Source organism: Halichoeres trimaculatus, unplaced genomic scaffold (assembly GCF_033239565.1).
Source record: "Halichoeres trimaculatus isolate MK-OKI-2021-1 unplaced genomic scaffold, fHalTri1.1 fHalTri1_scaffold_22, whole genome shotgun sequence".
Classification (NCBI taxonomy): Eukaryota; Metazoa; Chordata; class Actinopteri; order Labriformes; family Labridae; genus Halichoeres; species Halichoeres trimaculatus.
Genome location: NW_027437200.1, coordinates 5,427,928 through 5,447,503, shown reverse-complemented (window position 1 = coordinate 5,447,503; position 19,576 = coordinate 5,427,928). Strand labels below are relative to the sequence as shown.

The 19,576-nt window shown below is 38.8% G+C and overlaps 2 protein-coding genes across 2 annotated transcripts; both read left to right on the top strand.

Moving 5' to 3' along the window:
- Positions 1 to 606: 606 nt before the first annotated feature.
- On the top strand, positions 607 to 10,092 carry LOC141784589 (cornifelin homolog B-like). Its single transcript, XM_074662467.1, has 3 exons — positions 607 to 708; positions 858 to 1,012; positions 9,928 to 10,092. The coding sequence occupies exons 1-3, from the start codon at positions 609 to 611 to the stop codon at positions 10,090 to 10,092; spliced, it is 420 nt and encodes a 139-aa protein (XP_074518568.1). The 5' UTR covers positions 607 to 608.
- Positions 10,093 to 14,842: 4,750 nt separating this feature from the next.
- LOC141784362 (cornifelin homolog B-like) lies at positions 14,843 to 18,964 on the top strand. Its single transcript, XM_074662187.1, has 3 exons — positions 14,843 to 15,017; positions 18,231 to 18,385; positions 18,596 to 18,964. The coding sequence occupies exons 1-3, from the start codon at positions 14,912 to 14,914 to the stop codon at positions 18,710 to 18,712; spliced, it is 378 nt and encodes a 125-aa protein (XP_074518288.1). The 5' UTR covers positions 14,843 to 14,911; the 3' UTR covers positions 18,713 to 18,964.
- Positions 18,965 to 19,576: the final 612 nt, after the last annotated feature.

The window sequence follows — 19,576 nt, the reverse complement described above, 5'->3', positions numbered from 1 at the left end:
TGGTGTATAAACAGCAAGCCGGAGTTTTCAGTGGAAACGCTGACATCAGGCTCCACTTGGAGCATGGGCAGCGTTTCTGTGTTAATGTTTAGTAATGCTTACCAAAAACAAGTTAAAACAAAAAAAAAAAAAAAAAAAAAAAAGGGGGGAACGAAAAACAGACTTTTTTCTGCTGTACTGGTACAACTTATACTTTCATGTTAATTTTTAAACTCAAACACTAATGGTTATGCAAGTGAATGATATTCAGAAGTTTCTCAGTTCTCCACTTTGCCACCACTGTTTTGCACTGTCTACTGTGTGTACCTCCACGTGTTACACCTGCTGACACAATAATGGTAGCAGAGTGTTATTTATGTCAGTCTTTCCCTTTAACAGCCATCAGTGAATTCTAAATCATTACATTAGATTCAACAATTCACAATTACCCTATCTTTTTTCAGTATAACCCAAGTATCCCTTTGAGATGCATTTACTATATTAAGAATGCATACATTGAGTCCTCAATAGTCGGTTGTGCCCCTGTCTCACAAAAAGCTATATACAATATGTTGTTGTAATTCTTTATCCCTCTTTTTTTGTTATGGCTATAAATAGCCAGCTCACTCATGTTCCAACAGGTGGTCCAGGTACAGCCGGAGAGCAGGGCTCAGGATGCAGGTCAATGGAGCACTGGCCTGTGTGAGTGCTATAAAGACATTGGAGATTGTAAGTACCAAAATAATTCATTTATTTTACAAAATGTGAAGACATTCAAAGTATTCTGTACCTTTCTTTCTGTTGTAAATGGTGAAACAGAGCACTATCAAAGACAGCCATGTTGATGTGTGCTGTAATGTGATCCACTGTGTGTCCAGGCTGCTTTGCCCTTTGCTGCCTCCCAGTGTTCACCTGTAAAGTGACCCGTGCAGTGGGTGCATGTCCCTGCCTGCCTCTGCTGGACTGCATCGGCTGTGTGCCACCAGCCTCTCTCGCAATGAGGGCATCGGTCAGGGAACGATACGGCATAAAGGTAATCAATGTTCGGTTGTCACTTTTCACACACACACACACACACACACACACACAAATAAAAACAGGATAACTGTATTGTCAAAGTGTTGTTTTTGATTAGACAGTGGGGATCAAAAACTGTGGGGCCCTTGTTTGAACAAAGAGTTTTCTACTCTTAGTATGTCTCTTCCAAAAAAAGGGTCCCTTATGAGGACTGTAGATTCACAGGGGATCTACCATGGGACCAGACTCTGAACTCATCAACAAAACACAGTGTTGCTTATCTGTCTGCATGCCATGAAAGCAAAAAGGATTTCATCAGAGACTGTCCACTTTTAGTTTTTCTTCTGCCTCAGCTGCGCATATTTTGTTTTTTACACTGGTACAGATCAGCGTTTTCAGCTTCTACAGTGCAAACAATACATCTGTTGTCTTCATTTACTGCTGCACTCAGTTGAGAGAAGTTTAATTCCAGGAGAACCCCCACACTAGACAGCATCACATCTCCATCACTGACCAATCCAATTCTAAAGGAGTGGGGTTTCTTTTTTTAGACATTCCAGCAACAGTATATAGATAAAGTGGAGGTTTTCTTTCTGTTTTAGTGATTCTTTCATTGACTTCCTACAAGGGTTGGCAAGAAAGACCCATATGCATGATTTTTGATTTTCTGGGTTTTTGAACAAAAACTGGCTCTATTTTTTTTCTAGAGTGTGAACATAGAGTAGTCTATGTGTCAGCCCTGTGATTGACTGGTGACCAGTCCAGGGTGTTCCACGCCTCTCGCTCAATGACAGCTGGGATAGGCACCAGCCACCCGCGGCCCTGAACAGGATAAGCGGTTCAGAAAATGAATGAATGAAGATACTGTATTAGTTTAAAATCACAGCCTGAAAGCTAAAAACTAAGACAGATGCAAAAAAAAAGAAAATCACAGCGATGTGGCAATGGACGAAATGAAGACGGACTTTAACCCTCCTGTTATCTTAGGGGTCAATTTGACCCCATTCAATGTTTATCCTTCAAAAAATAATAGTTGACTTTTTTTTTGGCTTCATATTTCATGACTTTTCCTCATTTGATGGGAACTATTGATTTATTCCCACACCTGCAGGTGCAGAGTTGATTCTTTTGAGTTGATACATGTCATGGGGGGGGAGATGAATGTGTGTGTGTGACCTACTACTCACACCTGCCAAATAGAACTGATAATCCCCACGCTGTGGAGGGTGGAGTATTCCCGCAAGGACATTGGAAGTTCATGTAAAATAAGGGAGGAGCAAACATAAAGCTTGCATTGCAGCTCTCTGTCCAAATCATTAGGGTCCGAGCCCACTAACCGCAGGTTGGGCGAGAGCCCTATTGAAGCCCTTGTGATTATTATTCTACGCCTTTTTTTTTTCTTTATAATTTGTTTCTGCCAAAACATCCCCAAATTGCGTGCCTTTTGCTTGGAAAAAACGCCCCAAAATTCACATGCCCGAAAAAATGTATGAATCTGCAACTTGTACACAAATGAATGCTCCTTAGCGCCCCTAGGGGATTAAAACTGCAACCCCTAGGACGACTTTGAGCTACAGCCCTAAAATTTGGTGTGTATAATAAGCATGCCCAGCCCTACAGAAAAGTCTCTTACGACTTTTGTACTTTCCGAACACAAACTTTGCTATTTGGGCCTAAACATCGTAATTTAGCGATTTTGGCAAACGTATTTGAACAAACTAGTCGTGGGTTTTTTCACTTATCAGCTCAAAACTTGGCTTGACTATACTAATCCCATTGAAGATCAATAATCATAATTGAATTTTATAATTTTTTCGGTGTGGGTACGACATGGGCTCAAACTCTGCCACTGCCAGTCCCAAGCCCAGATAACTAAAGAGGAGGGGTTAGTGAGACTTTATAGTGACCACAAATATGTTACAAAAAAGTAGATAAAATAAGTAAATAAAAATGTTTATGAGGGTAAAGGGGGGGTTACCAACATCAATCAATATGGTTCATTCTGTGAGAGTCATGGATGTGCACCCCAATCAGAAAAGATTTGGATGAAAGATTTGAAAGATACACAAACTCTAAAACTGAAAGTTTGACCTGATGGTGGCGCTGCAGGAAAGGTCATGTCATCACCAAAACATGTAGGGTTCATACTCTTGTTGTCATTAAGGTTGTCAGTAAATTTGAGAAGATTTGGATGAAAACTTTTCAAGATAAATTATTTCTGATTGAGAGGTTTGGCCTGATGGTGGCGCTAGAGAACAGGTCAAGGTGTCATTATAAAGCGGTTTTATATGTATTCAACAAATAAACAAAGTTCCTGACACAAAAACTTGGTCAACTATTTTCTCTGAATCATTTTCTGGGGAGCAAATATCCTTGGGGTCAGAAATACCACAGGACTGTAGAGGGAGGGAACTAAAATCAAACTGGAATGACAAACATGAAAGACAAGACTGAAATAAAAGTTAAAAAAAAAAAAAAAACATGACGGGGGTGGGGGGCACATACTTAAGTGCCCTTTCTTGAGCTACAACACAGGCTTCAGTGTCCTCATGGGAGCCAAACTGCACACTTAAGAGCCTTCTTGCCAAAATGTGCACCTAAGTACCAGCTTTGGTACACTTAAATGTCCAAACACACGCTTAAGTGCTGTCTCTGGAGCCAAAATGCACCCTGTGCCTTTTAAAAGTCTGTGCACACCATTGTATGAGCTACCAACTATATTGCAGCAAAACTTCAAAATTGTGTTTAATTATGAACTAGACAACAAACTCAGTCCCAGGAAGCCTTCAAGGTTTTTTATTCTTTACTTTTTGAGTCAGGGAGATAAAGCAGACTTTGAAATGTAATTGCACTATTGAAACCCATTGTAGTGTCCTCTAGTTATGAAGCTTGTCTGATTACTTTCACTGGAGCCTCATAGTGTCCCCAACTCAATAAAAGCACCACTGGAAGTTGAAATGATTATGATTAGTGCTGAGGAAATGAAGAAGGAAGAAAGAAAGAAATGAAACAATAGTACACAGGGGGGAAGATGTAACAGGAAGGAGGTTTACCTAATGACGTGGATTATTACCCTACTGATGCAGCATCAGGTAGACATGTTTCATTTTTGATGATCCACTGAAATCAGGACTGTTTCTCAGCTAAATAAATCCAAACAATGGCCACAAATAGTAAACTATTAGCACTTGTAGAGCAGAAAGCTGCCCAGGCAACCCCCCACGCCCCTCCCCTGACTCACTCCAGTGCTGCTTTTCACACCGAGCATTCAAACATCTGCCTGCATGACCACAGATATCAACAGACATCAGGTCTCCGCCACTGATCAGTGCACACAACCAATACAAAACAGATTTCTGCAGAGAAAATCTTGTGGCTGTGCTGAGATTTTGATGTGTGATAAGCCGGGGCCAATCGTTTCTGGGACACTGAAGAGGAGGAGAGATAAGGCAGGAGGCGGGAGTGGTTGGAGGCCAGGCCGGCTGGAGCTGGAGCCCTGCCATCAGAGAGAAGGAGGTGGTTGGTAATGTTGGCTTCTCTGGAGGTGGAGTGGGCAGTGGATCGCTGTCAATACTGCAAAGCAGGAGCAAGGAGGCTGCCAGAAGATCTTGTGAAAACAAGTCCTAGTATGTAGGCTGTCAAGCAAGGCAATTATGGATGGAAGGAGACAACGCAGAGCAGAACAATGGATTCAGACAGATTGTTTGAGCTAATTGGATATACATTTAAAGTTTCCTTTCAAACTTTTTTTGCGTTTTCTCTCTGCAAGTATGTATTACTCTGCAAGTATTAGCCAGTAACGTATTTTTAGTCTGAGTACCATGACTAACAGTCCATCACGTGTCACAAGTCAGCCAACACTTGTAGATGACCAGTCTATCCTCATTAAATATTAGACGTCTGTCTGTTGGTCCAAGACTGATTCTGGTCGTCTATACAACGTGAAAATTAGGTCAACTGTGACCCCACTAGGATGTCAATATGCAGTTCAACAACAAAGGTTTTTTTGGACATCTAATTTTGGTCTCCTAAAAGTGCAGACTGTTTTGACGTATTTTTTCTGATGTCGACTGAACATCCACTTATGACGTCCACACTAACCTCCCCACAGCTCAAAGAGACGTTCAAAGGACGTCCTTTCAGCTCTTTTTGACGTCTAATTTTAAACATTAGTCTTTGAATAGAAGCAACAACTCATTTGTTAGTTTGTTTGTTAACATTTCCTGTTTTCCTTTCTAAAATGATGACTTTTTGTCCTTGACTGGTTAGTTTTCCTGTAGCTTCGTTTTGCTCAGCCCCAGGTTTGAAGTGGAAATGTAGATTGCCTTTGTTGTATTGTATTTACAGTTACCATCTGTTGCTGAGAAAATTAAAATAAGCTCTAAGAAAATGAACTGGACAGTCTGCCTCCATCTGAGGTAAAACTTCAGTTACACACAGAAACTAGAGCTGACTAATGAATGTCTTTGATAAGGGCTCACTTCATAGGGACTTGGCTTTGGGACAGGATGGATGCTGGTTCAAGGCCTAGCATTGACAATGTTTTTTTGTTTGTTTTTTTTTTGGTGGAGAGGTTGTTACACAGAGAAACTGTGGATGTTAGAAGTGGGTGATACTGGGACTTTTGGTATTCAATTACGGATCCAATACCAAGTGGGTCAGTATCGCCAATACTGATGCCAATACTGATGCCAATACTGATGCCAATACTGAAACTTTTTTAATATTTAAGGTTGATGTATCATCAAACTGCTGACCTTTAGGTGTTTTTGTGATCTTTTCTTTTGATTATGTTGTAAAACCAAGAAGAGAATTTGGGCAAATTTAAAAGGTGACAACAAAATACTTCAGTGTCATGATAAACATTTATGTTTAGAAACAATAGAACAGTAACAAAACAAATTTTCTCCACAGAATCTTTTTTGAGGTACAGAGTTGAAGACTTCAACACAAAAAAAAAAAAAAAAAAAAAAAAAAAAAAAAAAAAAAGTTATCCCGTCGATGCACTAGAAAAAAGAATTATTACACCAGAACAAACGTTATAAACGTTATATGTGACACAGCGGTACAGACACAGTCAGGTTGCCTCATTTAATAAAACCACAGTGGTCAGTGCATACCGGAGATAAAAATTAAACTAGATTATTGATCTTTTTCCACTGGTATCATTTGATATCAATACCAATGTTGGTATCGATATTATCAATATTTGGATTAATCTGCCCACCTCTAGTGGATGTCATAAACGGATGTTCAGGCACCTTAAGGTGACCAAAACTAGTCATCCAAAAAGACATTCCTACGTAGAAAACATAGCACTCATTCCATCCCCTACAGGAAAAATCTATAGTTGTTTTACACCAACAGCGTCAGAGATTTCAGAATTGCTAAAGCACACAAGTAAAGCCTCAGAGTTGAACTAGCATTCCTCTAAACAAATACCCTTCCTTCGTTTGTTTTTAAAAATACTTCAGTCCACAAGCAGAGGGCAAATCTGCCAACAAGACACATTAGGCAGTGTTTTCCACCTTAAAACCTGTGCCAGCCAATCAGACTGAGCTCCTGTCAGTCAGCTGAGATGTTTGATAACTGAGAAAATTCAGAAAACATTATTTTTAGTGACGTAAAGCTGTCGGTTTGTGTGGATGACAGACAAAAATGTATAAAAATATATGCTGTTTCCCAGATACCTGGCTATGTCCGGACATGGCCACAGACACAGCCCTGATCTGTGTGCGAAATACGGGAGGTCTTTGGGGGTCTGGGTTCCCTTAATTGACACAAAAGACTCCCTGAAAACCTCAACTGCAGAAATTTGGGGGGATTCCTTAAAATTATTTACAACATTATTATATGGTGTCTATGATCAAGCTCATAGCTCTTTTACTCGTGTATATGTGAGTGCCAAGCCTGCAAGAGATGGAAGCACCGCTGTCCTGTTTGGTGGCAGAGCAGAGTTGTTCTGTGGTCCTCCAGCTGAGTGCATCTTTTAGTGATGTGTGTTTGAAGTGCTTTAAAACATTATTTGTGGTCTTGTATTCTGCATGCTGGATAAGACTTGTTGGGGTGGACCCCCTGATTGCAGCCAGGTATTTCCCACACTGCCCCTGACCAGTGTTGTCACTTCCAATATGGCTGCGTTAGCCCACTGCTTCAAAAATCCTTTTTTCCGCAACAGGTCATGTCTTGAACCATAAACTAAGTTCAAATTTTTCAAAAATGAACTTTGAGCTAGTTTGCTTTGTGCGTGAGCTGAAACGACACTGCCCCTGACTGTGCAAAGTTATGTAAATGCTGTTTAACCACATCATCTCATTGGATATGCTTTGTTAATTTTTATTAGAGGTCAGAATAAATAAGGTGGAACAATTTTATTTAATTTTTGGGGGGTGTAAACATCTACCCCTCCATTATTTCTACAGCCTTTTCCCTCCCAGAGTTGCAGCTATCCCAGCACAAATCAAGGCACGCTCTGGACAGGTCCGTAACCTTTGACAGGTCTCACACTTAGAGACAGATAATAGCAAACCTGAGGGCAATTCAGAGTGAACAATCAACTTGATGAGCATGTTTTTGGACTGTGGGAGGAAGCTGGACTACCAGGAGAGAACCCACGCATGCACCTGGCGGCTGTAAACACGTTTTGTTTGACAGTGAAAATGTTCTTTGGAAAATGAACATGACAAAGATTTATTTTGCTTTGGAGGCAGTGAACGCTACAGGATGTTTGTAAACACTTATTCCTTAGGTCCTTTCTTCAACATAGATTTCCATAAAAGTTCATATATTAAAAATAATTAATGCAAAATTTGGAAAATGTAAAAATTTGGGGTGAGTCTTCCTACGGCTGAAGATGTTGATGATTTGTAGAAAGAATAGAAATAAAAAAAACAATAAAAGAATAAAAACAGAAAATAATGATCAATTAAGCAGAGGCTTATTTCCTCATCTATCAACTTTATCCCCTCATGGCAATTATATTATAAATCAAGCATTGTTTCCTTCATAATTAAATTGTAAAAAAAAAAAAAAAAAGTTAATGAGTTTAATCAACACAATTGTTGAAGTCACATGAACTTCAAATTTGATTGTTCTCAAATCAACATTTTGCATCAGTCCAACTTAAGGTTTTTACTTGTTTTAACTCAATGACCTCAAAGCAAAACCTCAAAGTAAAATCTGATGAGGTGTTTTTATACTTTATTACACTGTTAAAATGTGACAAGTTGAGCTTACTTAAAGGTGTAGTCAGCAATCGTCTAATCTACACTATTTGTCAAAATTGCTGTATTTCTCCTCTTTATCCACAAGATATCATCACTGACAGCATGTTGAAAAAAAGTCTGGTTTAAATACATAGCCTTGGCTCTGAAGTTCAGCAGGTAAAAACTGTGGCTCTGACCGAGCCACGAAAACATGGTACACCTCCACACACCCTGGGGGCGGATCATACTTATGTGCAGATCAGACAGAGGGGGGATAGTATGTTGCGTAGCATGTGCAGTTAGCTGGCATGGACCTGCTGTCTGTGCCCTGGAGCATGGACCCTGTACCTTTAAGCCTGTTTAATGTTTTATATGTTAATAAATGAGATGTGTTGATGGGCTAAAAATATGATTAGAAACAACGAACTGGGTTTTGTCGCCACTCGTAATAAGACTACCATTACTGAGAGAGTATTCTAATTGGAGCCCTCACTGCCATGGAGCACAGGCAGCCAGGTGCCAGGCAGCCTATGCCGTAGGGCGCAGACAGTCAGGCAGCTAGCCATGCCATGGAGCACAGACACACTGGCCCTGCGTGGTATCTTAATGTGCAGCAGGGTCTTATAACCACAGCGTTCCCTCCTCATCCATGGTTTGTCTTTTTGGGTTTCGCAGATTATTGAGTTGAAACAACTTAAAACTTTAAGTTGGACTGATGCAAAATGTTTTGTGTGTATATATATATATATATATATATATATATATATATATATATATATATATATATATATATATATATATATATATATATATATATATATTTATATAAGAAGAGAGAGAGAGAGAGTTGGATTGATTAAAAAATTTATCACTTCAACTGATTAAAGATTTCCTTTTTACAGTGTAACTTAGAGCTCAGGGTTCTCCTCAATACTGGCTAATAAAGGCTAATGGAAACTGATATGTGAACTGCAAAAATAAGCAGGCTTTTAATTTTAGATTACTGCTGCATAACTTGACCATGCTATGTAATCTTTACAGTAAATTAGCAAGTTAGCAAACCTAAACGCTTTCAGCGATGTATCAAAAGTCACTACAACTACCACAAAACCCACTGTATGTGGTCAAGTCCACATCTCTGTTTACACGTTTGGTTTTGCATGGAAACATTAATCACACAGTCTCACAGAGCTCACACCTGATCATTTGCATCAGAAATGCCACCACCCACGTTGCATTTAGAAGAGGAAAGGTGCAGCAGAGGGAGAGTGGTACTGAGCAGACAGCAGGTCTCCTGTTCAAGAAAGATGTGGAACTTTTGGAAGATTCGATACTTTTTTTTCTCCTTTATGAGGAACTGGGAACTGCCATCTCAGACTTTATGATTTGTCAAATCTTACCCACCAACATTCCCATCTTACCATCACTGACAGACTCTCTTTCCTGCCTGCTTGTGCTGAGAAACCCAAAAATACCTCGACAGAAGAGCTAACTCTGCCACACTAATTTATTTATCAACTGTCCTGTACCATTACTGACTATTCTTTCTGACCTTAAATAATCCTTTAAATAACAAAGAGTTTGAATTTAAGCTTTTCAGAAGAGAAGATTCAGAAGAGCTGGATCATATACATCAGTGAACGTGACTTTCATGATCCTAAATGTAAATGTTCACCTTTTGTTCGAGCCTCCCACCTGTGCTCATGCCTCACTCTGTCTCTTACAGGGGAGTGTGTGGAGCGACTGCCTGTACGGATGCTGCTGCTATCCGCTATCTTGGCTCCAGATCTCCAGAGAGCTGAAGAGAAGGGCAGCATCCCACGCCTCTTCCTCCTCCTCCTCAGCCAGATACACTGCTCTGACCTCTCTGCAGGGGGCGCACTTGGTCTAAACACAAGCATGGCTCCTTTTCTTCTTGCCGGCCTTTTGCTGCAGCTTTCCCTCCAGGGTGCTCGAGCAGATTTAATCACACTTCCTCTGGTCTGCAGACACTTCCTGTTACCTCAGAGACTAAAGCAAGAGCACAATGTGGCACAAAGATCAGTCTGACCCGAGATAAAGTCAAAGAAGTATGATGAAAGTCTATAAATATAACTAAGGGCTTGTAGGCAAACACGATTAAGATAACAAGGTTAAAAGTTTACCCTGATTGCAGCAGTGCTGCACTGACAACGCTGGATTCTTCCACCACTCGTGGAGATTTCTGCATGGGCTGTTTTTTAAATCTGCATTTTACATTGTTCATAGATAAACTCACAAAGACAGCCTTTTATCCAAGAAAATGATGCCTAAAACTTTTGTTTATCAAAAATAAAAACAGAAAGAAAACAACTGCGCAGTGCAGACATGAAAATCATTAAATGTTTTATTGTGTTTGTGTGCATAATGTCAGGTAATGGCCTTTCTTTAAGGGCTACCTTTTCCAGGTTGAAAACCACTTAAGTGAATTTAAGCTGATGAACAAAATATGACTTTTTCCAAGCTTTTTAGATTTAGTGAACATTTAGTTAACATTTAGACAAAAAAAAAAAAAAAAAACTCTATTATTTTCCATTTAAAGAGGCCACGAGAAGGATCCGTCATAACCCCCTAAATCTCTAAATAACTATCCAAATACATGTATTACACTTCATATTTATGGGAAAACAGAAGATTCTGCTTTGCATGACGCTACACAAGACAAAGTGAACAATGCTGATGACCACATAGCACTGTGTAGCTGTGTATTCATACACGTCATAAACTAGTACGCAATGTGGGGGCTTACTAACAGAGTGGTGTAACTTTGTAACCTGTTCTTTTTTTATATATATATATATACACACCTTCCTAGTACCGGGTTGGACCCCCTTTTGCCTTCAGAACTACCTTAATCCTTGATGACATAGATTCAACAAGGTCCTGGAAACATTCCTCAGAGAGTTTGGTCCATATTGACATGATAGCATCACACAGTTGCTGCAGATTTGTGGATGAACATCCATGATGAGAATCACCCGTTCCACCACATCCCAAAGGTGCTCTATTGGATTGAGATCTGGGGACTGTGGAGGTCATTTGAGTACAGTGAACTCATTGTCATGTTGAAAAAAAACAGTCTGAGATGATTCCAGCTTTATGACATAGAGTGTTATCCTGCTGGAAGTAGCCATGAGAAGATGGGTACACTGTGCTCATAAAGGGATGGACATGGTCAGCAACAATACTCAGGTAGGCTGTGGATTTTAAACCATGCTCAGTTGGTACTAAGGGGCCCAAAGTGAGCCAAGAAAATATCCCCCACACCATTACACCAGCAACAGCCTGAACCGTTGATACAAGGCAGGATGGATCCATGCTTTCATGTTGTTGACGCCAAATTCTGACCCTACCATCTGAATGTGGAGCAGAAATCCAGACTCATCAGACCAGGCAACGTTTTTACAATCTTCTATTGTCCAGTTTTGGTGTTGCTGTGTGAATTGTAGCCTCATTTCCTGTTCTTAGCTGACAGGAGGGTCACCTGGTGTGGTCTTCTGCTGCTGTTGTAACCAGTGGTTATTTGAGTTACTGTTGCCTTTCTATCAGCTCCAACCAGTCTGTCCATTCTCCTCTGACCTCTGGCATCAACAAGGCATTTCAACCCACAGAACTGCCGCTCACTGGATATTTTCTCTTTTTGGGACCATTCTCTGTGAACCCTAGAGATGGTTGTGGGTTAAAATCCCAGTAGATCAGCAGTTTCTGGAATACTCAGACCAGCCCGTCTGGCACCAACAACCATGCCACGTTCAAAGTCCCTTAAATCACCTTTCTCCCCCATTCTGATGCTCACTTTGAACTGCAGCGGATCATCAGTAACTGATAACGCAATAATGTGTTAGTTCCAACACTGTTAATGACCTATTTTTAAAAAGAAATATACATAGAGGGTTAAATATTCCTGAATCTCAGGAAGCACTGTGACATTTCTTTGGCATTCAAATGCAAAGCTACAGAGCCTCATGTCACCCAAGTGTCACAGACAGCAATGCAACATTTTTTCCTACCTTATCAAAAGTTTCTGTCTTCACAGCTGTACTCTCTAAGTCTTCTGTACTGTGCATCTTGTGGTATGTGAGCAACATTAATGATGTGTGACGGTCAGATAGTCTGATGTCTGACTGTAAGATGTGTTGACGTGAGTCAAACTGGACGGACAGGTTGTTGACATGCATCCTCTGCTCTCCTGTCACGTTCCCCTCACTGCAGCTGGTCTATAAGACACTCCTCTGCCCTGAACATCTATTTCTTCACACATCTGCCTGAGAGGACAAAAAGGTAGGACATTAGAAACACTTAAATGTAGACAAGACAATGCCATATGACATTTCTTTTCTTTTTTTTTTTTTTTAACAAACTTCAGATTTCTGATTGCTCTTGTAATAATGAGTGATTTTCATTTAGTCTCAGCTCTGTGGCTTTTAAATACACAACATGGAACAAACAGCATGATGCTAAGTGATCACAGATATCAGCTAGCCAATGCAATTTTTTTAATTTAATATGCAGAATATGTTTTGTCTGTGTTTCAAAACCTTCTAACTCCAAAACATCTCCATATAGCATCAGTTTACTGAATCTGTTCTGTGTCAAAATGTAGAAAAAGATTATGACTGGGATTGTTTGCATTATTGTTTGTAATTAGAGTTATTAAGGGTGAAATTCTCTATCAGGTCAGAACTGATAAAACCCACAGTGTTGGTGTGGGTGTGAGTAGTTGTGTCATCCCAAAAGGTCAAACACTTTTTGACCACTGTACTCTGAGGCAGCATGGTGCTGCTGGAGGGTGATCAAACATTGGAAGCTGTATTAGACAAATCAAATGTTGAATGTGTAAAATAGACTGATCATTGAAAAGCAAATGAAACGTGACATTTAATCCATTAAAAATAAATCCGTTAAAAAGCAAAAGGTCTCTATGACAACACCACGCCATCTGACAAAGTTTAGTAGAGAGAAGAGAGATCTATGTTTTTCTCTGCTGAAAACATATCTGTGATTATTTTTGTAGTGATGGTGGACACTGGAGCCTAACTGTCAGACAGAAAAAGGACAGAAGAGCAGAAGAAAGAGAAACTGCTAGTTAGCCTTAAGCTTGAGCTGTATTACTCTAAAACAAAGGAGCTAAACTGTTTGTGATAACACCTCTGAGTTACTCCTTTTCTAGCCCAAATATTTGGTTGTGTATGTGCCTATCTGGATATCCCCATGGAAAGAAACATATATTTGTGTTCTGCGCATGTTCTGTTCGCAAGGAATCTTGATCTTTTAAGCACAGGAAGTTGCTGGTGATTTTGTTGCAATGGATACAGCAAGTGGAAGCAGAGATGACGCACATTGCATCATGACGTTCTCTGTGCATCGAGATGTTGTCCTTGTGTCCCTGTTTTGAGCAGTGTACCATGTAAAAAGGACTTACTTGGATTGCTAACGCATGTAAACAGGTGTTCCGAATGTGTTATGTACCGCATGTAAACACAGCCTATGTTTACTTGTTGTCATGTTAGCCCACAGATACCTCGGAGTACCAAGCTGCCGACAGCACTACATATAGCCGACTCTTACAACCTTTGCTTGATGTCACGTTTCAAACTGTATTGCTACGTAACTGTACTGATAAATAACTCAAGTGGCGAGGCAGCCCAATTAAAACAGATCCTCCTCAGCATCTTTAAAGCATTTGCTTGGCCCCTACCATCTAAACTGCTGAAAATATATTAACATTTTTTTTTAAATTATATTTTGGATTTAAAACATTTACAAAGACTGCATTTCAATAATTTCAAACATGTCTCACCCCCAGATTGTTGACTCTGAGAATGTTTTTCAAGAATCCACCAATGTGTTATCATTATAGCTAAAGAGGTTTTAAAGCCCCTGTGAAGATTTTTACGCATGTCTTAACTTACAAGGAAAAATAATGATCAGTAACAAGACAGATCATTTCTTTCAAGTGATTCTGAAAGCATATGTCTGCTGATGCAGGGTAGGTGTCAAAGTGAGTTGCTGCACACTTTTTTTAATTTTCGCATAAAATATTCCCAATGAGTGACATTCTGTAGTGTTCAAATGAAGCAAGGTGGAATATTTTATTCATGATAAAATTTATGCTTGAAACAAGCACAGTAAACACATGAGATGCACTACTTTTTCCACGGGGGGCGCAAAAAACAACTTACACACACACACAAAAAAAAGTCTTATTAGACTTAGTATTAGAGACATTTGCCTGAGAAGTCCATAAAAATGTCTTAATGTGTTTCATTAAAGACAAAATCCCTTATTTCTTGTAATGAGTAAAAAGAATAAATGAATAAAAGACCTTCCAATGAGATATAAAATAAACTTGATCTTTTTTTTAAGACATTAATTTTATTCCAAGAAACCTGAAAAGTCAAGTTTGCCAAGACAAACTTCAGACAATTCTTAAACAGAAAAAATAAATAAATAAATAAATAAAATATGATAATTTGCCTTGTCAGATAAGGGATTTTTTTTTTTTTTAAGCTTTGATGAATTAATGAGGTAAGAATTGAGTTTTGCAGTGTATATCCAGTTCAACAGTAAACTGAGCAGACCTTCCTAAACAGGAAGTTTTCTGTCCTTGTTGAGCCGCCATATCTGAATTCAGAGCAAAGCTCCACTTTGACTTGTTTTGTGATCTGTCTCTTTTGTCAGAAGCTTAAGTCATGTCTGAGAAGATGACTGTCACCCAACCCAGGCCCTTTGTCACAACCTCTGTTACCAACCAATGGACCTCGGGCATCTGTGATTGCCTCCAAGACCTGCCCCAGTGTAAGTTTACTCTTTATGTAATATGATAAAATATTTGTATGCAAAGAAAAGGGAAAACAACACCATATTTTTCAGACAAAAACTTTTAAACTAACCACTTTACATCCCTTTTGGAGGTCAAAACAAGCTTATCATCCAGACAGATCTTGTTTCAGGAATGCCAACGATAGTAGATCAGTGAGCCTGGGTCAAGGAAACTTTGTAGTAGGGTGAAAAAATGAAGAACATTCCTATCATGGGTTGGCATGTTAAAGTTGATGGCTTAAAGTGACGTTTTAATCCTCAGGGTTTGATGTCATGAGTTTAAAAAACACCTGTCAGCTGGATATGACAGATTTTTTTACAGAAGCTACTAAGCTAGCTTGTTAGCAGCTACAAGGTATAATATTTAAACAAACTTGTCCTAGCTTTTTCATCAGATCAACTCCACACTTGACATGTGTATACTAGAAACATAGATGATTAAAAGCCACCTCCTGCAACATCAACAGCTCATCAACTTCCCTGCACCTGTGGCTAACCTCAAGTTTTAAACCCCTGGTAGGAAACGAAGTCTACATAAAGACAAATCTGAAAGAAAATACACATTTCTAGTCTGTGTGGGTGGATTCACTTAACTGCCAACATTGGCTTGAAATACATGCTACATATGTGGCAAGACATCAGCAAACAAAAAAATGATGGCTTGAGCAAAATTATCAATTTATATTATTAAACTCAAGTATCACTTTAAAAAATTGAAAAATTTGTGATTTGAAAAAAAATAATAATTTCTTCTTTTTTTTTTCAAAAAATTTAACATTCTATTTTAAGTGTTTGCAATTTCATGAAATTTGAAAAATAAATTAAAAATAATTGGAAATTTATGAAATTTTCTTTTTTTTTGTTTGAAAGTTCAAATTTGTTTGAAACTTTGCAAATTACCTTTTTTTTCTGCCAATTTCTTTAACCTAAAAAACTAAGACATCACATGTACAATTTCATAACTTCAAAAAACTGTCATGTTTATAATTTTATTCACTTAATGTTTTAATTGTGAAGATAGTAGTAGATTAGTAGTAAGTTAAGGTTGCACACCCCTGATCGATGTGCTTCATTTCAGTGTAAAGTACAACACCCTTTACTGTGAACAGGGAGTCATATGTTTTACACAGTGACTAAAAACTCATCCTTTTGTTAACCTTTAAAAAAAAAATTGTGCTCAGATATGGTTTTCAGGCTTTCATAATGCATCTCTTATCAGGTCATGACCTCAACTAAAAGGGCCTTTCTATGATAAGGAGTCAGTTTGACATCTTCACTACAAATTTGATGATGTGATCAAAGTCCCACAATATACTCATATTCATTTGATGGATCGGAAAAGCACCACTTATCGGACACATGTGATATCAAGTACCATAAACACCTCCAAGCATGCTTCATATCACCCACATTACTGAAGATGATAAACAGAGTACAGTCACAGCCATACCTAGTTGTCAACAGCAGGACTGAAATATAACCAGGTAAGCTTGCTGTAGGGGCATCACTTTATTGACCTATGTGGCTTCTGGCTAGGGCAGATTTTGCTGCACATGCAGTGAATGCAAAACGCCTCAGATGATGCACGTAAGGTGAGGGCCTGCTTATCGACACATGCAGCTTTAATTTATTTTTTTTCTCTTTCAAAGCTGCTACACACATACAACTATTTGGGCTTGCCTGTGCCTTTTTTGGGTGCACGTGTCACACATTGAAAATATACACATAATGTCAGATTTGTAAATGTTAGTGGTTAAAGTAAATATATTAAAGGTTAAAGAAATGCCTTTCATTCATGGGTGTGTGGACACATACTTAATGCGACTACACAGCAAATCCTGCGGAATTAAAATTCCAGTGTTAAGCCAGTTCAGTGTTAAATTCTTGGTGTTGTTTGAAGATATTTAACTCTATGCTGGTGTTAAACCATACTACTGTGGGAGTTACTTTGCAGTGTTGATGAAAAATAACTACAAACAGTGTTACTTTAAACACTCCTCACTCATGGTTGCAATAATCATGTATTTTTAGAATAACCTGTCCTTTGATCTGCACTGTTAACCCAGATGTTGTTTGTAAGCAAAACTTGTCAGTGGAGCTTCATTAAAAATTATGAGTGGGCCGTTTATAACTTTGAAGTAAATCAAAATGAAACTGAAGTTTTTTTGTTTTTGTGTTTTGTTTTGTTTTGTTTTGTTTTGTTTTGTTTTTGCCAGGAACTGCTTTGTTTTAAAATTGAAGGAAGTGATTTCACTGAAATGATTTGAGTCATTATAAACTAAATAAAAGGTTTAAGTAGGTTCAACTTCAATGCTAAAAAAATTGACCTAAACTGCACTGCACTGTAAAAATGAACTGTTGGTCCAACTTAATGAAACCATTTTTTTTTTTTTTTTTTTAAATAAAAAACAACAACTATCTTATGTTGGACTAACATTATAGTAATTTGATTCATTTCAAATTATCACCCTGTGAAAATCCAACTCAAAACAAGCTAGCTAAATTTCCAAACTTTTTAATTAAATATTCTCTGTAACCAAACTTTAAAAAAACTGCTCCTTTACATTTTGGGACATTGGTTTCAGCAAAGTCATTTTGCTGTGGCAGCGTGTAGTAACAGTGCATGAGGAGGGAAAACAGTGGATATGAGACCCTGCTGAACATTAGGGCACAGGCTGTTTGGGCTCAATGCATTGGACTGCTGGTCTGTGCTCCATGGCATGGACTGGCTGTCTGTGTCTAGCATGGCATGGACTTAGGGATAAAATAACACTATGAATACCATAAAATTACTTGTTAAGTGTGTAGGGTAATGACACAACTTGGTGTCATAAGAACACTGAATGGGTGATGTATTAACACTGTAAATGCTAGAAATTAACACCCGAGAGAGAGTTAAAATATTAAAAAATCCCAAAGAGTAAATTTAACTCAGAGGCAGTGAGAATTATATAAACTCAGGGAAAGTGTTGAACTCAACACTGTTGGAGTTAAATTAACCCATTCCATTTTGCAGTGTACCGCACATACGACTGCCTCAGCTGTTCCAGTAAAAAAAACAGCTTCATACACTGCTGCCTCCAAGTTCAATAGCACATGCTGTAACTTGTAGTGAACATGACGCATTGTGTTCCCGGACATATTGACAAAAGTTAAGCGCACTGGAATGTTAACATGTTTTTTTTCCAGGTTGCTTTGCCTTTTGGTGTTTCCCCTGCTTCACCTGTAAGACGTCCCGTGAGGCTGGAGAGTGCCTGTGTTTACCTCTGCTTGATGCTTTTGGGGCCATCCCTCCCATGACCACAGCCCTGCGGGTGTCAGTGCGTCAGCGATATGGCATAGAGGTATGGACACCATGTTCAATGAAACCTCTGTTGTTGATGAACTTCAACTCAATCAGAACATTATGATATGATTCTTTTTTAGATAACACCTTTATAATCATTCATGATAGTAACCTAAAAATGCTGTCTTATGAAACTAGCATGCCTGAGCCAATAAATCTGACTCCCACATTCAGTAACTATTCATCCTCTCTGTGTGTCTCTTCACAGGGAACGATCTGTAATGACTGTGTGTACTCCTTCTTCTGCGGGCCCTGCACCTGGTGTCAGATATCCAGAGAGATCAAAGCAAGAATGACCCCGATTGTCTTCACCAACATGGCATGATGAAATGGCGTCATCGTAATCATCATGCTCTTTTAGAAGTTTTCTTATTAATGTGTTAACAAAAGTTCACCAAGTAACAGGAAACAGACGACGGACAGGTCGTCCCAAAATGACCCTCAAAGAGGGTTCAGAAGTTAATATTGCCAGGGACCAGATACTCAGACTGCCTGTACGGAGAGAGTATTGCGCCTTTATCATGCAGTCAGAATAATGGATTTGAGAACCAAAAAAAAAAAAAAAAATGCAAATAAAAATATGAATTAAAAAAAAATAAAATAATGCTAATGGATACATTCAATATATTTGTTTTTAAAATTGCTTCTTGAAAATGCACATTTATTTTTGCAAAAAAAAAGAAAATATTTTGCTTGTGCTCTTACACACCTCTCATGGGCGGGGCCTCCTCTGAAAGATGCAGGAAACCTTGTGATTGTTCAGTCTAACTCAGACAGACAGTGTGACAACTTCCACCCCCAAAAGTGGCTGGCGCTGTATTAAAAAGACAAGATTATTGGACACGTAAACGGCTGCTAATTATTAACAGTTTACCAGGAAGTTTGCCTGTACCAATAATTGTGGATAACATACCACTGAGCACCGGGAGTCGGGCAGCGACAGCACAGGGGCTCTTCACACTTCAGCAGAGGTGTGAACAATTCATTGGCATATGGATAATGTCATTGAAACTACAAACTGTAAAATAAAAAAATAAAAATAAAAATAAAAGATAAAAAAAAAAAGGAAGCCATCTCACTCAGCTGAAATGGGGTCGCCATGAAAACTACTCTCCCTGGTGGTCAAAGAATCCCTCTTTCCATTCATTCTGAATGGGCTGTGGTGAAACTGTAAAAAATAAATACGCTT